The sequence below is a fragment of the Plodia interpunctella genome, chromosome 13 (assembly GCF_027563975.2).
Source record: "Plodia interpunctella isolate USDA-ARS_2022_Savannah chromosome 13, ilPloInte3.2, whole genome shotgun sequence".
NCBI lineage: Eukaryota > Metazoa > Arthropoda > Insecta > Lepidoptera > Pyralidae > Plodia > Plodia interpunctella.
Genome location: NC_071306.1, coordinates 5,064,965 through 5,091,360, shown reverse-complemented (window position 1 = coordinate 5,091,360; position 26,396 = coordinate 5,064,965). Strand labels below are relative to the sequence as shown.

Sequence of the window (26,396 nt, the reverse complement as noted above, 5' to 3'; positions counted from 1 at the left end):
CGTGTATTATTATGTCAGTATTAAATTTATTATACTCGTATATTGTTTACCAACTAGTTGTGAACTCATAAGAGTGTAGTTATAGAACTTTGTATCTTCGAACTAGGTAAACGTTTTTCACACTGACATGGATTTATTAAGTAAGGATGAAATCGCGTCAATAACAAAACGATGTGAATATGATTGGTTTCTCAGCTGGTCCTTATAGATATTTCCGATGAAGTGAGTGGATATCTTGGAGATCATCTAAAACTGAATATTGTATAGTCAGTCAAATGATGGCAATGAAAAGTTGGACCTTAATTTATTTGTGAAATGCAGCAAATGGTTCGATAAGTGGAAAGCAGAATATCTTGAGGAATATTTTTTTTTCCAAAAAGAGTTTATAAGTCGAGCGAGCTTTTCAAGGAGTCCCCGAATAGAATGGGTAAGTATATCAATCAAAGTTATTTATATCAACCATTTTTGTTCCGTTTCGAGGGAAGTGGTGCGAGAGTTCAAAACGTTTTTCACATTTTGCAATTCATATAAATTTTTGTTGTGCGTTTATCCTTATGACACCAAGCTTTGCAAATAGAAATGTTATAGTCCATAGAGATATATGGACAAACAACATTTCTGAAAGGTTACAGAGGTTTGCCGTGCTCTAATAGTAGATTTTCAGACAGTTGGTGTACAGTTCACCAATGCTTGACTCATCCTCGTTTATATACTTCAATACTACCAAACCATTCAGGAAGGAATATACAACTGAACTAATTAAATTTATTATGAAACCATGTCGGAAGGGTTAAAATCTGCTGTATTGGATATATGCAATTTCTTTGATAAAATATCACTACATATTTTGTATGAAGATAGTATTATGTTTGGTATTACGCAGGCATCCTTAATAGTGTATATAACGGTCATGACTCGTGAGAAAAAACTAGAGTATAACAACCCTGAAACTTTATCGTAAGAAAATATATAGAGTACTTGAACTATTTGATGAAAGAGTGGAAAGATACATTTGCTCTAATGATAACATTAGCTGTTGCTCCAGTCTCTGCTCGATAGTTTGAAACAAACAGACAAGAAAACGACATAAGTTTGTTTTAGATAACGCTAGAGATACAAATGTCATATCACTAATCAAATAAATCGTTATCTGCTTAATGTTCTTTAGTAACGTGTTTTTGTTGTTAGCTATTTCAAAATAAAATATTTATAGTAGACAAGCAGCTCTTTGATATCGTACATAACCAAATAATGAACGTATTTATTCTGATAAATAGAGGTTTATTACTCCAAGATATGAAAATTAATGATTTAAAACGAATACAAAATATATAATATTGCATTCTCTAGCTCACTTGAAGTTGTGACACACGAAGAATCAGCTATGGAATCACTTGATCAAGAAATCGTTAAATATATAACGGAAGAAGATATAAAGGATATAGTAAAGAAATGTGGTTATGCACATAAAGACGTAACGTTTGTATATTATATAGAAAATGCTAGTGATAAAATGTTAGGATTTTTAGCTGATTATTGGAGACTTCAAATTCATATAACAAATGACCAATCGGAGTCAAGAAAAGTGCTGCCCTTTTTCGTCAAAGCTATTTCTAGATCTAATGAAGCGAAGGCTTCTATGGCAACAGAGTTTAACCTGTTCCAAAAAGAAGTATTATTTTATTCAGTTATCAAAAAGAAGCTCGAATTAAATGGTGAGTAAAAAGAAAAAGAAACAACGAAAATATTTTTTATTTCAACAATATGTACGTTGAATTCTATATAATAATATACCTATTTATGTATTTAATGGTATTTTCTAGATTTGAAACCATGGAGTCCAGAAATGATAACAATCATAAACGAAGATACAATGGTATTTGAAGATTTAGCGGTATCGCAATACAAGTCGCGTAATAAATTTGAAAGATTTGACATGGCGCACACTCTACAAGCATTGAACACTTTAGCTAGATTTCATGCTACTTCTATTATATATGAAGAAAATAATAGCAAGCATCTACGGCGAACATATCGCTTATATGATGAATTCAGTCATCAATTTCTTGAAGAAAGAGGATACGCTAAAACGAATACTTGGTTTATACAGTGTATGAATGGAGCATTAGAAGCTGTACGAGAATTTTCTAAATACAAGGATAATGAAAAACTGTTAATAAAAGTAGGTGAGGATTGGAAAAATATTTGGTTCTCCGCCTTAGACATATGTAACTACTCAACGAAATATAGAAATGTTATATGTCATCGAGATTTATGGAACAACAACATTATGTTTCGTTATAAGAAAGTTGAAGACGGTATGGAACCAGACGATTGTATATTTGTCGATTTCCAAGCTGTGCATTTTCAGCCTCCTGCTGGTGATGTCATTATTCTATTGTATTGTAATTTAGATACAAAAGTTCGTGAAGAAAATTCAAACTTATTCTTAAATTACTATTACAAAGAATTATCAACAAATCTCGAAAATCATGGCATTGTTATAAATGACGTTTTAAGCAAAGAAGATTTCTTAAATTCAGCTGAAGAATTGAAGAAGTGGGGTCTTATTGTTCGCGCTTGTTTAACACCGCAGATTTGGATAGACGATGAATTCACAACGAAAATCTTTTCTGACACCGAACAGTTCAATGATATAATGGCAAAAAATAAAGGAAAGTTTATAAAGACGATGATGCTAATGAATCCGAATTATAAAGATAAAGTAATAGAAGTCTTTGACGAAATTATTGAGAGATATTGTATTAACAATGAGATAAGTTCACAATAACCAGACTTTGTGTAGTTTTCCTATGGTTCAATCAGTTAACCGCACCTACAGTGCGGTCAAGAGTAAAATGTACAATACTGCAAATTTCGTTACTCAGAACAAAACATTGTTAAAAATTTAAAAAGAACATGATCTAATAAATGTGTTAGGTATATTTTATTCAACTGACAGAAACCTACTGCCATTTTATTCAATTAGGATTTTCAGCAGTTTGCTGCATGTCTTGAATACGACGTTTTATATCTTTATCGTTCTTTACAGTTTCGTAGCTCCAAACTGGGTTAGGAATGAATTTGTTGTCTTCTAGCTTTCGCGTCCCATATTTTCTGTACCAGGGATCGTCATCTCTTTTGCTATATATGTCACAGAAGGGGCGGATGAGAAGAATATACAGCAACTCCACGAAACTCAGTATACTTGCTCCAAGGAAGAGACCCCCAGTACCTCCAGTAGATACTAAAAGATAGGCAGTTATTCAATAATAATTGTGTAAAGTACAAAACTTGATACCAAAAAAAATATTTCACGAATCAAAGAATTAACTAATTTCTTATAAGTTTACTTTTACCCTTACCTACTAAGTCTAAAACCCCTCTCACTACATTCCTCCTGTACTTCTCGCTTGGTAACATGGCCAGCGCAATTTGGACGTTTGCATAGGGCTCCGAAGTGGTTGCCTTAAAATCCTTCACGATAGATATTTCTGCTTCAGTGCAAGACGGCAAGCAATTACAATATAAGCCAGTCCTCGATGACCATTCAGCGCGTAAAACCTGGGAAAATAAACTGCTGAGAAACCGCGTAAAACCTGAGAAAATATTCTGTCGACTTTCTATTATTCCTGGGGTTTATTAATGTATTTTATATACATAAAAAGAATGTATTGGATTTAAGTGAAGGGTAGTTTCGTATACCTACTCACAGAAAGCACATTGACGTGGTCATTCAAACATATGATGCCGCTGACATCACACTTGAGATGATCAGGTACATTTGGCATGAAGTAGTTGGTACAGTTGCATAGGCGTAGTTGTGCATCCTTCCTGCATTGCACGGTGCATGCAGTGTACGAATAATGTCGATACACGTCTAGAAAATTCTCATCCGTGTACCGGCACTTTCTTTTGGCTGGCGAGATCATCCGCGCTTCTCTGTCGTTTTCAATGTTCCTTATAGTTATGTATCGCCTGAAATTGTTTTAAAATTACTGCCAAGCAATCTACTAGTGCTTTTCAAAGTTCTGTCGATCTGTCTCTATACAATGTTGTCGAATTTAAAACCTAAATCAATATTACACATCTGTCTTGTAAAGTTGTTAGTAGGTAACTATATTATTTCTTTACCATGCAGTTTATTTTAAAGGGGAACTTACTTATGTGTAACTTCCGGACCAACAGTCAAAACATCGGATCCCAAAGTAGTCAAAGAAGGCACTTCTTCCTCATTCAGGATATAGACATTAGCAGTGACCAAAACGAGAAAGTTTATGGCGCCCGGACCTGTGGTTTTGTTGCTGACCATAGGCAATTTTGGTACGTGTTTATCCCTAAAATGAAATATTCAACTAGTAAACTGTTATTATATATTTATTGGATATTTAGTAGAGTTATAATTATTACGTTTTTAGTATATTACTGCTCAAGACACTACAAAATATAAAAAAATATATATTCAAACAGCTAGGAAATGGAATATTTATATATATTATTACCAGAACGTACCTCCCTTGAATGCTATTGATAACGAAACAAGTACCCAGTTCAGTTTCCATGGGCCTAAAGTACTTGCAGCACGGAAAACTTTCCCCGTTCCACGAACAATTGGCAAATGTGTCCTCACAGCTGCTGCGAACCTGAACATAAATCACTTCATTCATTCATAGTCTTAATTTTAATTAAACACATTTACGTAACTATTTTCGTAAATGTATTTTATTAAAATATTATAATTTTGGAAAAATATCGCATGCCTGAAAAGGCAATATGTTGAAATTCATAATTATTTACCATCCTTTGCTACATACAAAAGACAAACACAGATCGATGTGACTAACACACATTTTGCAACAAATGCATAAATGCTTTGACATTGTTCCATATTTTTCTTATATTTTTATTTACGCCCAGGGTTCGCTTTCCTATTGATTCGCTCTACTTCACAGGGTCTTTAGTCACAAAAAGTAAATCAAGTAATTTTTCCTACCATATTTGCATATTGACTGAGATTTCCCTTGACACAATCAGATAGAGGGTTTTCCAAGCCACAAAATTCGGAAGTATAGTATGTAATACCCTTAAAAAATGCTATTTCTTTTAGCACTTCTTCCATATTGAAATCATGATCTTCTCCCCACAACCTGTAATCATATAAAAACTAATTATGTGAATTAATCTATAAAAGGGTTCTCAAATTGTGCTCCGCGTGTAAAGTTTATCGGAAATCTAATAACAGTGTAAACTGTTACGTCAGTAGTCATAAAAAAATAATAAGAAGAAAACAAACTTGCGTCCCCCTGTCTATCTGTCCTATGTATGCTTACATCTTTTTAACTACGCAATGGATTTTGATGCGAGTGCTTTAAATAGTTATTCGAGAGGAAGGTTTATATGTATATAACATGCATAATATTGCACCCGTGCGAAGCCGGGGCGGAATATTTTTTACTTATACTATCTATTTTTATTTATATCAGTCACTTGTCAGAAATTTCTTCAATACGCTTCGTGTTATCGTTCTCGCAAACCGCCACAGATGGGAAGTCTGTATTCCAGTCCTTGTACGTGGTCTCCACCACGAACGATATCGGGTAGTTCTGGTAAGCCTTGTACTGAGCCTGGATCAGCAGCGACGACCCGTACCAAGACAGCGCCACGAACGCTAGCCAGAATATTCTGGAAATAATTTATCAATAACTGATTCTTGATTAAATAATAATACAATGGGATAAGTTTGCCGTTGCCTTTATATAAGTCTTTTCTATCAAATAGTAGTAGATAATGATATAGATGAATTGGGCAAAAAGCGGAAGTCAGCAGTAAATTAAATGTAGATAAAAAAATAGTACCGTTTGAACTAGCCAAATTGAAAGCTCGTCCATTTATTGTGTGAAAAAAAAGATGACTTTATATAAGTTCAACAAGTAAACAATTTCGTGATTCGAAGAAAATGCAGGATGGATGATTTATTTTTTATATGTCTATTTTAAAAGTCTCTCTGTCAATGATAGGTATTTATCGTAGATTTAGGAGGGCCCCGCGCGCGGTATTTATAATACTAACCGTTCTGTCCAGTGACGTTTCGAATCTGCAATAAATCTAAATCCATGAATTGAAGTCGTTTCAGGCAACCTTTTAATCCCTGCCCACCAAATGTCGAAGTATTTTTTAGGAGCTTCTTTAGATCCCATCATCTTTTCCCTATACACAGTCAGCCGAAAACTATTGCATGGCGATAAGCACCATCACTTTTTGTTAGGCAATGGTTATTAAACTTGTATAAGCAAGTCGAGTTGGATAATAGGCAATCGAACAGAACTCAGATTTAGACAACAGATAAACATCCAATTTACCATTAATAAAGATCATAATCGGCGTGGGATTACACAGGTGTACAAATGATACACTGTATTGAATATTTGTGTGTTTATTGTATAGCATTTATTAGTACAAAAAAAAGATTTCCACACATATGTATATAGATGTTATGCTCTTATAACATCTAGACAATTTTTCTAAATAGAAATGTAATGCACAAATGTTGTTTTCTGATATTGTTTCGATCTCAATTTAAGCTTTCTGTGTCGTAGCCGTTGTTCGTAGCAAGCTCGTAGCATCACAGGGCTCGTAGCTTACAGAATTGAAAATTCGGGAATCCGCGATCTGTCGTGTCATGGACGATAATTAGTTTGAAATGTATAAATGACCTGCATTTATGTTTCACAAGGTACTTAAAATTAACTAGCCGGAGGTACTTGGAATCCATATCGAGTGGCCCCGGTCAGTTCATTCCAATATATCGGTCGGTAGCGGCCCACGGTCTGAACTTGGGAAGTCTCCTCGATACTGACTATTATAGGGTCCCGTCGACGCCGGCTGGTGATGTCTCGGATTAGTTTTACCGTGTAGAAGTAGACGAACTCCAGAACAGACACGAAGCTGAAACCTGTGACGAAACCGCAGGTAGATCCAATATTACCTGGAACCGTTATGAACGAAAGTTAACTTTCATCGTCGTCCGTGGTCCACGGAAAAAAAAGTTCATTGATTACATACATACAGCCAGAACACTCTGTGCGGATTGTAGTACATACACATGTACTACACAATCCGCACAGGCCCTGTTAGTAAGAATCCAAAGAATTTCTACTTATAACCTGCACTTAATACTTGCAGATATACACTAATCAAAATGCGGACCAGGCTTCATGCAGGATACATTATTTATTCTTTACATGTATTTAGGATTTTGATTCGGACAATACAGTCCAATTTAGTCCATACTGAAACAAGATATCTACGAGAAGCCTAACTTGCTTTTTTATCTAGATTTATGTGTATTTATTTGCCGCATGGTATACTTACTAAACAAATCAAACCATTTCATGATAACATTTTGGCCGTAGCAATCGGCGACTTCCCTCGCGTACTTGACGTGCAGTATCGATGTTCCGGTGAAATTTGCACCGCGCCTGTGAATACACACAAGCGCTCATCAACATTTATTGCTAAAACGTATAGAGGTGAATAGTGAAGAATGAGTAACTTGAAATTCTGTTGTACAATATTCTCGGAAATAGGTATAAAGCTTGCTCTACTTGCTGTTCTACATGGAAATAAAGCTTGAAGTAACATATTTATTTTCCTCTTTTAATTTTGTTAATTTTACACATTAAAAGGTAAGAATTACATGTGTTTCGTTTATATCTTATAATGTATTTGTTTAAAAAAGGTATTCTTTGCACCTTTGTAGCTGATAAGGTTCAGCCAGTCTGTTAGTTCGATAGCAACCTTCGCGACCCGGCACACTCTTATGTTTCCTAAACAACGAAATCAAATGAGTGTCAAAATGTAAACTGACTTTATTCTGTAAAAGTTTATTCAAAAATATTTCATTGTTTATAAAGGTATCACGATATGGCGAATGTAAATAAGAAAACAACGGGGCTAGCAACAGCTGACTTTGAGGTTTTTGGAAAAGTCCAAGGAGTGTACTTCAGGAAACATACTCAAAAGAAAGCGGTGGAACTTGGACTAAAAGGTTGGGTGATGAATACAGCACAAGGCACTGTTATTGGCCAACTACAAGGACCAAAAAACGTAATAGATATTATGAAAACATGGCTGCAAAAAACTGGCAGCCCCAAGTGTATAATTGAAAAGGCGGCGTTTCGTAACGAGGGACCAATAACCACGCCAGCGTTTAGAACTTTTGAAATACGTCGATAAATATGAATTCATTCTCACATTTTGTATGCCCCATTATTGATTCGCTCAATGGACCAAAATTTGTATTAATCGTAAATGAATTTTAATATTAACCAATAATTTAATTAAATTTTTAAATTATACGACTTATTAAATGTTGATAAAATTATAAATTTAACACCTTTTCCAGTGAAGATTAGCCAGCCGTGAGATGATAAGAATTATTATTGTTTAACATCTGATACATATCAGTATTACCTATATAAATTAATTATCTATAAATTAACTTACAGCCAATCGCCTCTTTCGGAGTCAGGGACCTTGTTCAATTGTTCTGGATAAAAGTTGACATTATAGAAATCGTAGCTATATGCCGTCTTGGAGCATGTGGGGAAACACATGGGGCATGGCAAACCTCCGCCTGCCAAGTCCATCTCCAGCTCAGGTGCTATGGGTTCGATGTCCGGACGAATTGTAATCGACTGAACTAAAACATTAAAAGTTCTGTTCAGTCTATTACCACCTGACAATGTTTAAGTTGATACATAAATAATTTAGAATAACTAAGCACTGTTAATTTGTAATAAGTAAAATTTAACCTCGTTATAACATATTAAATGAAGTAGCGTAATGAAGTAGTTGCGGGCAACAGCTAGTATACAAATAATGTACCATAATACTTTCTCAAACATTCGACATCTCTCATATCACACGTCCTGGCATGGTCCATCTTCAGCATGTTGAACGGGGTACATCCACAGTGGTCCAGCAGGAAAAGCATGCGACACTTGAGCATGCAGTCGCTGCTGGTGTAGAACTGCAAGTAAGGAGACTCGTCATAGAACAGACACCTGCGCAGCTTCACCGCAACGTGTTGGATGTCACGAGACGCCTCTGTGAACGTCGCTGCCACATCCACCGTCATCTGCACAGAGAAGACAGACAATGTCCTTTCGGACTATTAAATTAATAACACTCTTAATAATATTAAGGGCCTCCACGTGTTCTGCTCTGATCTATATGAGCATGCAAGCTTCTAACAGGACCGGATTATGTGTGAATTTGAATGGAAAAATATTACGTTAAATTAAATAGGACAAAAAATTAATTCCTGTTATATTCGATACGAATCATTCCAGCTTCCAGAGCTTAACTTTCCCCGTAGAGACAAACAATTTAAAGAAATAAATGGTAGTTTATTCGGCTACCTTATTATCATTACACAGAACAATATACTTAATAACTTCATTAACTTCCGCGAATGCTACGGAAAGACGAAACAGTTGAAACATCCATCCAGTCTTATTTTGGTAGGTAGGGTACATACATAAATTTAATTATCACAATATGCGAATCGATTAAGCTTCGTAAGCTATACACAAGCACACCACACTTCCTAAAATAACAAAAAGGAATTTACGCTAAAACCGGATACTTATAAAGGGATTCCACTCAAGCGTACCTACCTAATGCGTTTTCACGTTTCATTAAACGATTTTAGGGTGAGGACATCGAGATGTGTCAAAAATATTTTTATGAAGGCAGGTATTATCTTTCCTAAAGGTATTTAATCATTCCAGATCCCTTATTTTGAAAAAGTATTTTTTTCAAACTGATCCCGAATTAAAATAGTAACTATAGTTACCTGAACTCCATGGCTAATCATCTGCATTGCAAAACTACCGCTCGGAGCATCAGGAAAATCGTAGGCGTCAGAAAATTGCAACTGGAATAGGTACAACCAAATATTTTAAAATTTGCCTTTAAGTAGTTCTCAAAAAGCATACACACGCATTGTTTAAAAATAAGTTAATAGGTATAGTACATACTTTAGCTCCTTCCAAAGGTACGTTGTAATAGAAATCGTCATCAGTATTTATTCGAAGCAACACTTTTAGGCCTTGGTCAAAATCAAATGATGATTTATTGCCGTAATTGTACATGTTTATACTTCGTGATCCACCGCTGTTGCTGGAAAAACATGAGAAAACATAAATGTCTGAAAAAAAATAACTGTTCGTCAGCCTAAAACGAAAGACATTAATTAATTAGGCAGAGTCGGTACGGACCTCGATAGCTCTGTGAGAGAAGCGCTGGAGGTGGGTTTCGTTCGCATCCAACCAGAGTCACGAAAATTTTCACAAATTGTAATGTACATAAAAAAAGTATAAAATTAAAACTGGATACAAACTCTTCAAACTTGCTGTCTGAGTGTCTCAAATAATTGAAAGTACAACAATAGCCGTCCTGACTGAGCCGGAAGTCGAATAGCTGCGAACAGTTCTTCGCTTGTTCGTTCCAGGCGCAGGCCAGCAGCAGCTCGTCGCAGCGAGGAGTCAACTGATGGAAGATGATCATATATAAGGAGTTTTGGAAGTGTTTTCCTCATTTTAGTATTTATAGAATATTCATTTTTATTTCTATTGAAGCTTTACTAAAGAATCAAGAGAAATAATAGTAAGTACCTACATCTTATTTATGAATAACTATATTGTATGTAGGTACATATGGGTTGTACTTTCATGATAATAAATAAGAAAATTCAGATTTTATTTAAGTTACAAGTGGTTTTTTGGCACTTTGCAAGGGCATAGCAAATTTGATACAAGTAGATGTAACTTCACTATATAAATAAGTTTTTATCTTGAAATATTTTACTTCACACTTTATTGCTCTCAGACACATTTCCTATTTCTTAACTCTAGTATAACTAGGTATATTTTCGTTACATACACTTTTCATAAGTACATTGACATCATAAACTCCCAGCGCTTCGTGGAGACGCACAAAGGAGACTGTGTTCTGGCTGGACGGCTCCAGGTTGTACAAGTGACCTAATCCACGGATCAGGTCCAGCATCTCTGATTCACTGTATTTCTTGTTACGCTCTTCTTCAAGTCTGCATTTAACAAAACGATAAGAAAAATAAGGGTGTTAGGTACATAGTAGGTTTTATTTCATTAAATACATGTGTAATATTCTATGAATAATATGAATATAATTAAAAGTTTCCAGGGGCATTATTATCAATATAGAAGCTAATTTTATGGAATTAAACATTTTTAACATTATATTACTAATTTTCAAGAAAGTGTATAAATCATAAAGTTTTTTCTTGACAAATCTTGACTACATGTTTAGTTGTGCTTCTTTGCATACTAATGCTGACCTAAATACATAATAGACAAGTAGAATGTTATACTTACAATTTCTTCGCAAGTTCAGTAGCAGCACGTTTGCTGATGCGGTTGTTGGTACAGATACCCACTGCTGGGAATATTATCTTGCTTACGGCTACTCCTTCAGTCATTTGTGTGGTCACTAAAGGTGCTTCGTTATATTTATCAAAGGTTATCCAAACCAGGGATACGGAACATACTAGGGCTCCAATCAATGTTATCTTCCACACAAATCTGCAAAAAATTATAGTTGAGCGTAACATTTCCTACTTGATAATTTGTGTGAACGAGAATCTTTTTACACCTTACGACAAGAATAGTTATGTAACTAGATTACTAGAACCTATAACTACTTGCGACACATAGCTCCGAGCCATCTAAAGCGATAAACAGTTCCTCAAAAGTGCAATTGAAGCATTAGTCCATTGAAACGTCCGAGAAGTCAACGTACCTCTCCAAACTTGGAGTTTCTTCATCGACGAGGTGTTTCAAACCACATATAGATGATTCCCTACAATATTCCTTAGTAACAGACTTAAGGCTCTCCTTCAATGTTCTAGGTTTAACTGGCTTTGAAGATTTGCTTTGTAAGCGCCGGCTTTTGTAAATTGACCTGACAAATTTCCTATCCATATTTTAGTAAAATGCGGAAAGGTCCTAAGCTACTGCTAAAGAATGCTCAAAATGTGCGCGTAAATTACTTTTTAACTATTCCATTTTGTGTGATAAGATCAAACACCAGTGATTGATTGTCTCTTCTCGTGTATTGTTCTATTTTCTATTTGAATAATTCATGACGCTTCAACTTGGTAAATTTACTAGTTTTGCACCACGATTTTCCACAGTTCCTTACAACAACGTTTTGTAGCTGATATCTAGTTAGTACGTTTATAAAAAACAAAGGTATTTCGCCATAACCCTATTTGGACTTAATAACTCATAGTTTGTGAAGTTGGTAATGACATTGATGATAACGTGCATATACGTAAACGAATATTTGAAGGATTTTGCAGTGTATCCAAAATACGTGCTATAACAAGCGAATATCTTGTTATGAATCTACCTATTAAGTAACATAACCCAGATACATTAGAATATTATCAACCCGATATGACTAATAAATTGTACGTTATATAAAATCTAGGAGTATGTTTTGTATCTTTATTAGATAATAAGAAAGTCAGTGGATTACCTACTAGCCTACAGTAGATAGTCATATGATCAGACAGACATACCTACATTTGCCGATTCTAGATATCGTAAGTATCATAAACACAAACGTATCCAAAATCCATCCATCCATCACAATCCATGATCACGAAGATTGCTATAAAATATGCGTACTAATGATAGTCTGAATTTATTATTAAATGCTGATCATTACTATTGTTTACCACATCTTTTTTAGCATGCCATTAAATAAAAGATTTAAAAATGGAAAATATGAAACAAATTGGACCTCCCAAATCATTAAATCAATTTCGATCTAGTGTTTTTGTTGTTTGTTTGAAACGTGCCTTAATCGACTGTATTCAACGACTGTATGATTAAATATTGGGCTATGTCCGAATATATAGATAAACAATAACAAGACACCCGTTTTCATATCATAGTCCATAGCTCACGGCATTTGACAGATCGACCGGCTTGACCACATGTCTTCATACCAACTCGTTACATTACCTTTCTGTTACATAATCTTAAAGATATGAGATATGCTTAGTGCGAATACACAATCCTTTTACTCCAGGTTAAAATCAGATGCAAATTGCTTAACTTACAACTCTCGTAATCTGAGCTTTCAAGTTATACGTTGTTAAGTCATCGGTAAAACACTAACTGGATTATGTTGTGGACAGCTCGACCTGGTTAACTTAAATATAACATGATGACCAGAAAAAGAAAGTTTTTAACGAAACTTGACTGTTCTGCCTTTGTACGTATTTCTTTTGTGAATTGTTTTTTCTGTAAGTTTATATGTGTAATAAAGAGTTTACAAACAAGCAAACTACTTATATATATTAAATTAAATTTTACATTTAAATAAATTTAAGAATCTTGGAAAAACGATTTGAAATTTTTCTCCATCTCAAAAAATACATTACGTTATCCAATCTGTATACTATTATTATAAAGAGTTTGTGAGTTATTGTATATTTGAGGCGGGTAATCTCCGAAACTACCGAACCGATTTCAAAAATTATTTCACCATTAGAAAGCTACATTATCCAAGATTGCTATAGGGTATATTTTATCTCAAAATTTCCACGGGAGTGAAGACCCGGGCAACATCTACTGGTATATATATAAAAGTACCTAGTTTAATATAAATATCAGGTGAGAGATGCGAAATCGGCGAACGAGAACGGAAAACTCATAGAGTAATTAATTTATTTCCAATCTAGGACGGGAAGAACATTTTAAAAATAGATTCATTGGTTAGTTGGCTTTTAAATAAATACCTCAGGGAATTGATTCTTTCGAACCTTGTCTAACAATTTACTTTTCTGGTCTAACGTCTGTGTTGGTTGCACGCACCATGAACTTTGACGTTAACTTTAATGTACGCAGAAAAAAGCAAAGTACGCCTTTGTCTAAACGTCAGCTGCGCACCGGTTAAAATAAATTTGAAATTTGACAACGAAACTCACCCTTAGTAGTTAGTAAGAATTGCAAACTTAAATGACAGTTGTCAATAATATTTAACAATTTTGGGGTCCATGAACCCTGAGCTTTACCGGTCAATAGCTACATCATGTTCCTTTCTCCAAGTCACGTGCTCTGACCGACTGCGGTTTTGCAACTAATCTACAATTTAAGACAATAAAATACTAAAAATCTCATCTGCGCTGTTTATTAACTGATTATGTAAATATTTACGATATTGAATTGCTACATTTCTAATTCAAGTTATATCCTACTTAATATTTTGAAATCCTTCCTTTTAAATACAGCATCTCGTCAATCATCAACTATCAAGTAGTAGTAGTAGAAAAGTATGTAGATACTTTTCTACGTTTTGGTAACAATAATTTGTTACGAGATAACTACAAATTTGTATTTACATATAATTTTTCAGCATTTAATATCAGTTTCATTGTTTTTAAACGGACTTGACTAAAACATAACATTAAAAATTCGAATACGTTCTTAGTAAGTATTAATAATTGTGTAATATTTTCCACGTGCCAATGCATCCATTAGGTTCACGATTCAGTGAAATGGCTGGAGTTACGAATGTAACTTGAAGTTGAAATTTAATTGTGTGATTTAATAAAATCTAAATGATAAAATATTATGTACTACACCAGCTCGACATGAACACGTACATACAGACAATACTTGCCTACAAATAGTTGTGCTCTCCATAACTTCGTCTAGCTTCTATGTGTTCTACTAGCATTGTAAATTCAAAAGTTTGGATGTGTGTGATTACTTTTGTAAAATATATTGATTATACACATACACATAACGGGTACATTATGACCTGTCTTATTATCTATACTTCCATACTAATATCATAAAGGGGAAGTGTTTATATGTTTGTATGTGCTGCACCGATTTAAAAAATCTTTCATCAATCTGTGGAATCAAAAAGTGTCTGATGATGTGTGTGAATGTTTGTTACTCTTTCACGCAAAATCTACTGGACCGATTGTTATGAAATTTGGTACACGGGTAGAATATGATACACGGGTAGAATATGATACACATAGGGTACTTTTTATCCCAAAATTTCCACAGGAGCGAAGCGCCGGGGCGTAGTAGGCTATTATTCAATATAATAATAATTTCAATAACAGAGATAAAATGTGATAAAAGGAGTCTTAATAAAGAGTATGAATTTACCAAGATCTAAATAATAACGTATTTTTTTTACAATGTACCAGAAGACCTTACCCTTTCGTCTTTATTTATCCTCAAGTTTTGCGTGTGTAATTTATTACGGTTTTATCCGAGCGAAGCCGGGACGGGCTGCTAGTAAATTACAACCTGAAATATAAAATTGACATTTATTTACATTTTATTTTGTGTTAAATAGGTAAATGTAAGTAACATTTAATTAATTGAGGGGTAAGAGAAAGGCTATGTACGGAATGTCGAAAATAAGTAAAGGTGCGGATGATGGTCGATTTCAACAGCGTGGTGGTGGCTGGTGGCCGCTCACCATCGGCAATCACCGACAAACACGCCAGTGCACGCTGCATCTTTGATTTGTTTGTTTCTCGTAGTAGTTATGTGAAGCGAATGTGATTTTGTGACAAACTTTGGATTGCTCTGGTACCTAATATTTTTTTATGTAAGTTTTTATGTACATTTTATTAGCTGGGAAAACCGTTTGAATGAGGCCTGAGTTTCAGAATGTGGCGTTTTAGAAAGGGACTCTAACAATTTCGTTGTGATTTAAAATATAGGCAAAATATCTATATTGCACTCATTAAAGTTTTTCTGTCAATATAACCTATTAATCCCGAAAATGCCTGTGGTTTTTGCTGTTGATAAATATAATAATTATATATATAGTTAATTAATAACAGCGTTAATCCCTAACATTGTCTTCCGTCGGCGCCCGCGCCTACAGTTTTGGACTAATAAAATATGTTTATAAATTTTGTAACTAGTGAAACATTTTTTTCTACTATAAAATAAAAGAACCTATGTGAGATGCGCCATTGTTGCTGCGGTAGCAATAATGGTTGTGTTACGCCGCTGAAAATACCCTGAGGCTAATTAAATGATAGCTATTGCAACCATTAACTTTAATTAGATTAGCTAATGAGTGCAATGACCTGTCCTGATTCTCAATGTAATAACACCTGCAATACCGATTTTGAGAGATTGTAACTTAAACAAATTACAACACAACATGTCATACGATGTAGACTTCGTAACATTCATTTTAAAAATAGATATTGGTCACAGTTAGTGCTACGGTGCTTAGGATGTTAATTAATGGATGCTGTTGGGAGTCCCACGTGATCCCACCACGAATCAAATTTCGTAATGGCAAAATCTAGATAATCACGATCACACTCCATGCAGTCAGAGTCGACCCAATTCACACGGCCACTGTCAGTTCTCTAATATCCAAAGGTCTGATCGTGGTTACTGATGCTATCGTCGTGTAATCAATTGGATGAAAAACAGAATGTATTGATAAATACATATTGTTGATAAGCATTTGTGATAACGAAATGATCCTAATAAAAGCCACGTCCCCTTGCTCATTTGTGCTCAATTACGACGAAGCAGCGCTTTGTATGTATACAGCTTCGACGTGCTCCGTTGTTTTCTATAGGTTTGACACTGACGTCCGTTGACGTACGTCGAAACTTCATACAATTTCTACTTGTTCTGCGTTGTCAGTCGACGGACGTCAAAATGACGGAGCGCGACTGACCAATGGGGCATGGCTCTAAATATGTACTTAGTTAACAATAATAAAATATTTTAGACGTATATTTTAGACCATTGATCCATATAAGTGTTAGTAACAATACCTTATAATCTACAAAAGAACTATAGAATCTTAAATCAATTTTATCGACTAATAAATTAAGGCTGAAAATGTGTTTGTATGAACGCAGTAATATCTGTATCTACTTAAAAAATATTTCAATAACAATTTACAGCCACAATCAAATCCAAATTCACGAAATTCCCTCATTAGCAAAGCCACGGAGAACAGCTAGTCAGCTACTACACAGTTATTTCTATAGTCTAAGAATAAAGCGTCCTTCGCACCTAAATATAAACCATCTACGTCGTAATATTGTCAGTACTTATTTGAAAGTGAAATTTGTTTGGGTCGCATCACGACCTTGGCGTCTTGGGGCAATTGTCCGAGCTAGCGGCAACCTCCATCTGGCGGCCTCTCCTCCGCATTGTGTCACAATGGATCACATCCATATATGATCGTATCTATTCGGAAACGAAGTACTTTTCCACAAATTAGAACTGTGCTGTGTGGTCTGCAGCAACAAACATATGTATTTTTATTTTAAACAGAATTATGTATATAGATTTAATCGAACTATACAAAATTGTTCATATAACATAGATCGGCAAATAAATATGGTCGCATTCAAGGTAAAAAAGAACATGATAATATGAGTTGACATAATTAATTATGCAATGCTCGTCTGACGCCATGACATTATTGCACGAATTCCATTATGAGTCACATACAAACATAGGTTTTAAATTTATCGATAGTTTTAGAATAAATAGAAGAAGTATAGTGCCATTGCAGTAACATGTTATTATATATATGTTCGGGTGGAATCTTGTAACTTGATTTTGAAGCAGATATTTTAGTTTGGATGACAATGCATTATATAATAAGCATGACCTGATGGAACAGGAACGGCTCCCGACGAGGGAACTCGTCAACGGTTAACTGATTAGACATGATTGTTTTATCACGCATTGAATGCAGTAAGATCTCTCTGACGACAATAAAATCTGTGTCAAAAGATCATTTTTGTAAAAAACTTTTTTGTATGAATTGATCATATTTTTTTCTGTCTCTACAAAGTAGGTGAGGTGCGTGGCTGTACTTCAATATGGACATTGTCCGACATAGAGACATTTTCTAATAATGGCGTCAAAACTGGGTCACAGGCACAGGCAGTACTATTTATTAACGTCCAGTTGAAGTAAAGTGGATAATTTTAGTCGTCACGACAGACATTTTATCGTAACGTGTCTTCTAAGTTTTAACTTAGGAATTTCGTCATTCGATTTTCATAACTATTATGTTAATCATCAAAAACCTAAAAGAATTGGTACGTTAGAAAATTGTGATATCTTCTGACGTACCACATAATTATTTTAGATTTTTGGATATACCTACATACAGATTTTTGTATATTACATGAAATAGATTTTTATAAATTTGTATTGAATTCAAATTATTCAAATTAAAATTTTGTTTAAAATATGACAACTCTATATTTAACGTAATTATTGCATTTATGATTAACTAACGATCCGCCACGGCTTCGCACGGATGCATATTATGCATGTTATATGCATATAAGCCTTTCTCTTGAATTGCGTAATTTAGATCTCACATTCGTGATGGTGTCTCTGATCTCTGGTTCAACTTTTATTTGAGGGAAACATTATTTATTTATATATATGTTTTCAAGGACAACCAACAGCATACAACCTTAATACTATAGATTACAATAGATTACAAAAAGCTAATTACAGGTCTATAATATGCTTATTACGATTTGAATTACGCTTATTATGAAATACGGTTAAATACAATTTCCAAACACGACTGACGTCTTAGAAAAACTGAGCTGCGAGACTTGATTTTTTTTTACAGCATGTTTTTGATGGCATTTAAATATTTCACCTCACGTTTCTGCTTTCATTACCGACTGTGATAACCGGAGGCCTAGAGACCGCGCAAAAATAGAATCTTCAAATTTCGAAGTGTCCTGTGATTCAACGACCGGCCGCCTGCTTGACACCAAGGTTTGACGTCAGGCAGCTGGCCCACTTTAAGAATGTGATTATTTCATAATAATATCAGTTATTGAAGCACTTATCCTTTAGTCGCCTCGTACGACATTCACGGAAGGATATGGTGTGATCCTATTCTAGGTCCGAAACCACACGTCTAAAATACTATATCGAGAAGGGTACATAAGTGAAAAAACCACTCACTTTCAGATTGAAGATGAAGCGCCTATTGCTATTGCTGTCGACTTGCTACGTGGCCAGCTGCATGCCTCCCCCGCACCCCGCAGTGCTGCAAGTGCGCCATGAGGAGAACCAGCTCCCGAGCCATCTGAGGAGCCCCGCGCTACATAACCCGCATCTCCGGGAAGTGCTGCCATTGGCCAGTCTGCTGCATCAAGGGGAAAAATTGGTAATTTGAGTTTTCACAGGCTTTTGTTTAGTTCCACCTAACCGGATGCTTTTACTGTCATCAAATTTTGCAAGTTAAATTTCACATAAATCCACTTGAAATTTCCCACGTCGTTTCAGTTTACATGATTTTTGTAATAAGCATGACCTAATGGTACATCAAGGAGCGGCTCCCAACGAGCAGTCATCACATAATCCGATCAGATCCTCCAGCCGATATTGCTTTTTTTGTCACGCGTTGAATGCAAAAAGATCTGTGATCTCTGCAAAAAGATCTCTATGATAAGAAATCTGCGTGTTCGCGATAAACTCAAAAGGTACTGCACGGATTTTTATACGATTTTCACGTTTAGGTGCATAATTTATTATGTTTTTACCCGAGGGAAGCCGGTACCGGTCGCTAGTAATATAACAAAATTTTACGTATAGCAAAATAACAAAAAAGGAAAATTAAATACTTACGAATATTTATTCCATTTAACATTAGAACTTGAATATATTTTCTAGATACACGGTTCATACATACATTCAGTTTATACAAAACCTTTCAAAAAATGTTTTAAGGCTGCTTTTATTTTACGATGATAATAATGTGTTGTTAAAAAGTGACCAAGACCTCGTTTTAAAATCAGACTAATCTTTGTAAGACGAATAGTACTCATTAGACTGATGCTGCTGTAAGTTGTAAGCGAAACTCGTTCGTCCCACGTGGTGTGAACGGTTTTGACCTTTTTAACGTATGATGTTCTTTCTTTAAAGCCAAAGTCATAATAATTATAATTATTAAAGGTATAATTATGACCTTTTTATGTATGAACTTTATGTTATGTTAGCATACTCATATTATTATAATGGAGATAAAATTGGTAATAATCCATTGTGTACCCATTGGGAATAGACGAATCCCACATACCAAGGATCAAATTTACTCATTGAAAATCGATCTTGGAAAAAGTCTTGACTTCGCTAGGAATCGTGCTCTGGAAATTATAATGCTTGTGGATCCTTTCTTATAGGTATAAGTTAAGTACGGACGTGCGGAGTAGGTAATTGGAATGACTATGTGCCCGGCTCCATTGCTCCGTTGTTGTGTCGACGTAGTTTAGTATCGTAGTAGTAGCGCGTTACCACTCCGTTGTGCTCTGTTGTTTTCCATAGGTTTTGATATTGGCGTGCATCGACGTACGTCGAATCTCTATAGAATTTCTGCGTTGTCCGTCGAAGGCCATCAAAACAACGGACGACTACGTCTAATGTTGTTGTGGTTGCAGGTCCACCACAGAGAAGCAGATGACGTGGGCCGCCGTCAGATATACAACCTGCTGACCCACGCTGGGTTGATTCCACGGAGACTGTTCCACCAGCCCTCGCTGCAGCATTACGCTCCGAATTATCAACACCAGAATTTCTTCGACCCACCCGCCTTGACCAGTCCAGAGATATTACAGCATTTGTAGGTTAATTATCGTTTGTGATAACTAATTACTTCTCAATACTGGTCTCAAAGGATGTGAAAAATACATTGACATGTTACATGCTTCTTTGCGATTACCATGGAAATTATGTAAATATTTACGTATTATATTTAGTAATTCTAAGTAGGTACTTAGTTGATGAGCTTCCAGCTCTCATTAGGTATAGGAATACTTAGCTCAGGCCCTAAGGACACTTAGAATTAAATGTGAAATCTAGTATAAGTATTTTCTTCGTGAATATGAAGTCTGACAGTTTTGTAATTAAATTTTATTTTAATTCTTATTATAACAAATATTTTGAATTTGAAATATTTGATATGTTATAAATAGAAGGCTTGTACAGTCCATCGCATATAACCTATGCAAATTCATTGTAAAGTAGTCGCTATTATCAACACAGAGGCCCATGCCATAGTATAGGCCTCCGCTGACTGTACATAAATAAAGTGCAATATCGTTTTCTATTTCTCTATCGAATTGGATTCTATAGACTAGTTAAATCTATTTACTGAATATTTGTGAATAAATATTGTATACTTTATTATGTAACAATCGATATGACTGTTATAATTATATTATAAACAAATTGTTTTGCATTTCATGCAAAATAAAATATTACTTACTAGTAAGTCATGAAAGATAATAAATTTTGTAATGTTCCTCGTTGTTGTAACTAGAACCTCACTGTTTGAACAGTACAAAATTAATAAACTAGTTAATAACAAAACAAACAATTTGTGTTTATGTAACCTTGATCGTCAAGAGTCCGCGGCACCGCATTACACGACATTGCACAATTGTTTATAATTATTATATTAAATATTCATTAAACCTTGCACATTGGAAATTAAAACGGTTTTAATTTTGCGGCGAGGTTACATTACTCCACTTTGAATGCAGAGGTCAAAATGACGCATACTTGTCGTTCCTTGATAAAGGATTATTGCGCCCATTGCTCTTTCGCTGGCATACATTACATTGCTGATGACACCAAACATTGGTTGGAAAGGTATGTTTTTTGGAATATGTAAATTTGTTCTCTTTAACAATACTGAATTGGTAAAAGTTAAGCATTGTCTCTCAGTCAACCTTCGATTTAAAAAAAACTGAAAAGATGACCGCTATCGCTATTTTTTATTCATATATGTATTCCTACCTACCTATATACTATATTTGTAAAATTAATGTTATGTACTTAATGAATGTAGTACATAAAAGAATATAATTTTATAGGTAGATGTTTTTATCAAAGGCACAAAACATTACCGATGTTTAATCTCCTTTCGGAGTTAGGCAACGCGCCTGTTCTGTAGCAACTAATTCTGGATAACAAAAATGTACAGACAGAATTTCTAGACGATAATGTTCCTGTCACAATTTTCATGCATAACATACAAAGTGTTTGATAACATTTCCCGGCAGAGTGGTGTGGGCAATCCTAGTGTTCCTGGCGTGGTATGGCGTGTCGCTGCTGATCATCGCCGCCTGGGACTCCTTCCAGGAGAACCCCATCAGTTTCGGCGTGGAGACCACGTACCTTGACTGGGAGACCAAGCTCCCTGCGGTGGCTGTGTGCGAGCTAGCCAATATCGATAAAGTCTACGAAGTCGCTGACACGTTTGTGATACTGATTTTTACTAAATCATTTGGCTACCTTCGTTACTCTGTTTCAATAAAAATAATTTTAATTCCTGAAATTGAATTAACTTAAGTGAATCACATGGGTGATGTGAATTCGAGGTGAAAATAATGATACTCGATATGATAGTGATATCATCAAGGTGCACAAAGTGGAATAAACCGTATATAGTTAGTTGCTTATGATTCCACTTATTTCATCAAAGTATAAATGTTGGACTTCTCGCTACACAAGGCTGATAGTTTTTTGTTAAATCTTGACAATATTGGTGCACATTTTAGATAAAGTATTCAAATTAATACATAAGATTTTATCATTACAAATATCATAACAATGACAATTTTCCCTAGAATCTGGCCACCAGATCACTTGCTGGAATTAGAAGACGCCCTCAAAGAGATCGCCTATTTCCGAGGTGTCAGCTACACCTTGGTGGAAACGTGCCATACCGCCAAGAACCCAAACGTTTTGTGTCCCAAGTCAAACTATAGTTATTACGCCAACTTGGTCCGCAGCGACTGTCCGAAGATAATGAGGAACTGCTCTTACAATGGAAACAAGTTTGACTGCTGTGAATATTTTCAGGCCATAGACACTGATCTTGGACAATGCTTTATACTCAACTCTATCCAAACCAAGTGAGTTAACGATGTTGGAGATATCAAACAAAAAGTTTATATAAATAGTTAATTAATATTATTAAAAAAAGTTGTATATTAAATAAATAGTTTTTAGAGTTCTCAAAAGGTACAAATGTAACCCCATCCCCTATTGCCGCGCGAAAAGTGGTAGTAGTATGTCATATTCTACGTTTCAATGCAACAAAGTTTACAATAAAGCTTCTACACAACAATCATATTATTTCATTCCATAGTTTTAGAGTGAAGAATGACAAACACACTTTCACATTTTTTATTGTTTTAGGGATCCGAAGCCGTATGAAATGGTTTGTAATAGAACACATAAAAGTGGAATTATCAAGTTTGAAATATTACTCACAGCGATGGTATTATCGGTATTTTAAATAACTGTATTACAAACAATGTAACTAACTTGGATGTTGAGTACAAATACCTGCATGTTTTAGGTTTACACTATAAGCGAAGATGAAGTGCCGACAATTACAACATTGCAATCATCTACTTTGAAAATACAAATGAAGCATACGTACAGGTACAATTACCGTTATATTATTTTCAAAACAATTTCGACCAATTAGGTGCCTACAGACCTACTAAAGATGTTATTGGACAAGACATCCTATAAGATTTCTATAAATTGTACGTAACGAGAGTTCAACTATCATTTGATCGGATCTTTTCTTCAAAATTAAGCCACTATCCAAGAACTATCCTGAAGCCTATCAAAGATATTAAGTACAATATATATTTATAAAATCACTTTTAGTCGAAGAATAACAGTCCGCAACATCGAAAACGACCGTCTAGTGACGTCAGAGACGTCCATAGAGCAGCGAGCGTGCCGCACCAATGACGAGAATGATGATGGCCTGTACCCTCACTACTCTTACAGCGCGTGCACAATCAGGTGTCGCAAGCTGGAGCAGATGAAGGCCTGCGGATGTAATGACCATTTTATGATCAGCACTAGTAAGTAGATATTAAATAAATCGCTTGCAGATAAGAATAACAATCCGCAACATCGGAAACGACCATTTGGTGACGTCAGAGAAGTCCATAGAGCATCGAGCGTGCTACAAAAATGATGAGAACAATGATGGCTTGTACCCTCACTACTAGGACAGCAGTTGTCGCAAGTTAACGCAAATGCAGATGGTGTAATGACCATGTCGTACTGTTAGTAGACATGATTACACATAATTTAATAGATAAGCATCAAAACTTTGAAACGTGATCCACTGAGCTCAAATACACTCTTATGGACATTATTTTAGGACCGATTTGAGATCTCCAAAGGTCCCATCAATTTCAAATCATCAATCAATAAGTCGTATATATATATATATATATATATATATATATATATATATATATATATATATAAATTTACTGTTACTAAATAGCATTTTGTTTGTCGCCTACGATATTCGTATAGCCCTATAACCTAGTCTGTCATGTGATATCACTGTAATTTGCATGAGATTACCTATATTATTTCGACAAATAAATAATTTACTTTATTGACTCGTTTTATCTATCCCCATTTTAGCAGAAGACCAGCTGTGCAACCTAACAGGGATGGCGTGTCTGCACTCGCACGCAACTCAGCTCACCACCCTGAAGCCCAAGTGGGCCACGCGCCCCGGCTTAGCCTGCAACTGCCTGCCGTCGTGTCGGGAAACCGAAATTACTGTCATCAACGATATTGTTCGAACGTGGGTTCAACATTATTTCAGAACTAAACGTTTAGTTCCCGTATAATTGTGTTCTATTATTATTTTTCCGTATCATCTATTGAAGTGGCAATTCAGTGGACAATATGGCCTGAGATCGAAAGGTCTAATCCTACTTGTGCCACATGAGTTTATAGGTATTCATGTTGGTGGCACAATCTGACTCATTTTTAGCATATTTCATAGACCACTTCTTGCTTTCAATGAAGGAATCAATTTTTTTTATTAATGTAAAGATTTATTTAAACAAAACTAAATAATAATTTAGTAACTTCATATTATATCATCACCGACTACAACTAAATAGTTAAAAAAGTAAGTTAATAAAAATACAAACATAGGTAATAAATAAACATTTGCAAATACTTTCAGGAATCGTACTCTGAAGAAAAGAGCGGAAGTGGAAATTGTACTGGAGTATTTACCCACGGAACGATTCAAACGTAGAGTTGTAAGAAGTCACTTGGATTTAGTGGGTAAATTTTGATTTATCTTCTTAATTTATAGCTTTCAACTTGATTCCAAAAAATATAGGTAATAAAAAAATACATGTCAATAATTTGTCTCCTATCTTTTCCGAAAGTCAGTAATTTTTGTCAAAAAACAATTATGAAAAAAAACTTCAATTTTCAATAGAAGTTAGAAACTATGCGATTGTTCGGATACGCTGGACGACAGTCAGTTGTTTTGTCTATTACTAAAGAGAGTAGACTATAGACCCTACCTAACTATACGTTGCGCAGTGAACATCGCTCATTGTTTGTTAGTTTCCATACAGACTTACGACAATAACTGCTTCAATTGATAGTGTATGTGTGTACAACACTTTACGGATTTTTTTCATGTTTTCAGTGTCCGTGGGAGGAACGACGGGTCTCTTTGTCGGTGCCAGCATACTCAGCTTCGTCGAACTGTTATTTTATTTCACAGTTCGTTTTGTTAACAATATCTTGATGTACCGCAGAGGTTTTGAAAAGAAGAAGAATGTAAAAATTATAGTCAAGCGTAAACGTGTCAATGCCAGCGCAGTTAAACTTAAAGTCATAAAAGATCCTCAAATTCAAGGTCCATATGCAAGTAGCGGCGTGTTTCATACAAAACTGGTTGCTTGTGATAACGTTAAGAATCGTGGATACTTGCTCCAATAATTTTGTTTATTTGTAACAAGAAGAATATTAAAATTTTCAAAACTCTTAATTTTTAGCTGTCCCCACAGACTTTTCTTTATATCGAACATTAGTTAAGTACTTACACTATGAGGTATCTAAGCCTAAAAAAAATTGAATACATAATGTAGACCCTCTTTATAGCCACCATTACTATATAAATGAAGGTCTACAAATTTTAATACATTGAAAAAGTTATGAAAGAAAAGGGAAATTATCTGACCGTGTAACCTCATTAGGACTGGTACATCATTTTCATGACATAATTCGATTACCGTGGGTCGTTTACATCACGAGTAGGAACAAGACACAAGAGGCCAGACACCGGCCGGACCCTTCCCGGTGTGTTCTGGAAGTGGGCCAGTTTTAGGTTACAGGAAGACTGCACTTAAATGATGCAAGCAAGGATCCATTACACGGACTCTTGTACTATGTGACACAAAACAACTCACTCTTTGACAT

General features: G+C 35.1%; 6 protein-coding genes and 1 pseudogene across 8 annotated transcripts; 5 read left to right on the top strand and 2 right to left on the bottom strand.

Moving 5' to 3' along the window:
* The first annotated feature begins 11 nt into the window (after positions 1-11).
* LOC128674891 (uncharacterized) lies at positions 12-1,339 on the top strand (annotated as a pseudogene).
* Positions 292-2,966, top strand: LOC128674709 (uncharacterized). The gene is made up of 3 exons (XM_053753538.1): positions 292-427; positions 1,351-1,715; positions 1,824-2,966. The coding sequence occupies exons 2-3, from the start codon at positions 1,385-1,387 to the stop codon at positions 2,789-2,791; spliced, it is 1,299 nt and encodes a 432-aa protein (XP_053609513.1). The 5' UTR covers positions 292-427; positions 1,351-1,384; the 3' UTR covers positions 2,792-2,966.
* Positions 2,967-2,981: 15 nt separating this feature from the next.
* Positions 2,982-6,315, bottom strand: LOC128674890 (pickpocket protein 19-like). The gene is made up of 8 exons (XM_053753873.1): positions 6,070-6,315; positions 5,488-5,682; positions 4,988-5,147; positions 4,411-4,664; positions 4,164-4,349; positions 3,707-3,978; positions 3,366-3,632; positions 2,982-3,247 (listed from the first exon to the last, which is right to left on the bottom strand). Exons 1-8 carry the CDS (start codon positions 6,198-6,200, stop codon positions 2,982-2,984), a joined length of 1,731 nt encoding a protein of 576 aa, XP_053609848.1. The 5' UTR covers positions 6,201-6,315.
* Positions 6,316-6,417: 102 nt separating this feature from the next.
* On the bottom strand, positions 6,418-17,915 carry LOC128674708 (sodium channel protein Nach-like). 2 transcript variants are annotated; one of them, XM_053753536.2, is made up of 11 exons: positions 17,139-17,915; positions 15,294-15,386; positions 11,421-11,627; positions 10,948-11,113; positions 10,406-10,554; positions 10,044-10,185; positions 9,860-9,940; positions 8,887-9,139; positions 8,506-8,701; positions 7,372-7,478; positions 6,418-6,985 (listed from the first exon to the last, which is right to left on the bottom strand). In XM_053753536.2, the coding sequence occupies exons 3-11, from the start codon at positions 11,522-11,524 to the stop codon at positions 6,744-6,746; spliced, it is 1,440 nt and encodes a 479-aa protein (XP_053609511.1). In that variant the 5' UTR covers positions 11,525-11,627; positions 15,294-15,386; positions 17,139-17,915; the 3' UTR covers positions 6,418-6,743. The 2 variants fall into 2 exon arrangements, with proteins under 2 accessions (XP_053609511.1, XP_053609512.1); XM_053753537.1 differs by lacking the exons at positions 15,294-15,386; positions 17,139-17,915 and adding an exon at positions 11,845-12,690.
* Positions 7,708-8,404, top strand: LOC128674711 (acylphosphatase-1-like). Its single transcript, XM_053753542.1, has one exon. The coding sequence runs from the start codon at positions 7,924-7,926 to the stop codon at positions 8,233-8,235; it is 312 nt and encodes a 103-aa protein (XP_053609517.1). The 5' UTR covers positions 7,708-7,923; the 3' UTR covers positions 8,236-8,404.
* On the top strand, positions 15,551-21,464 carry LOC128674710 (uncharacterized). 2 transcript variants are annotated; one of them, XM_053753540.1, is made up of 3 exons: positions 15,551-15,674; positions 19,083-19,281; positions 20,552-21,464. In XM_053753540.1, the coding sequence occupies exons 2-3, from the start codon at positions 19,090-19,092 to the stop codon at positions 20,735-20,737; spliced, it is 378 nt and encodes a 125-aa protein (XP_053609515.1). In that variant the 5' UTR covers positions 15,551-15,674; positions 19,083-19,089; the 3' UTR covers positions 20,738-21,464. The 2 variants fall into 2 exon arrangements, with proteins under 2 accessions (XP_053609515.1, XP_053609514.1); XM_053753539.1 differs by having other exon boundaries at positions 15,551-15,693; positions 20,552-21,457.
* Positions 21,465-21,627: 163 nt separating this feature from the next.
* On the top strand, positions 21,628-26,247 carry LOC128674707 (sodium channel protein Nach-like). The gene is made up of 9 exons (XM_053753535.2): positions 21,628-21,764; positions 22,178-22,372; positions 22,745-23,032; positions 23,319-23,400; positions 23,482-23,567; positions 23,802-24,004; positions 24,585-24,750; positions 25,141-25,244; positions 25,621-26,247. The coding sequence occupies exons 1-9, from the start codon at positions 21,664-21,666 to the stop codon at positions 25,914-25,916; spliced, it is 1,521 nt and encodes a 506-aa protein (XP_053609510.1). The 5' UTR covers positions 21,628-21,663; the 3' UTR covers positions 25,917-26,247.
* Positions 26,248-26,396: the final 149 nt, after the last annotated feature.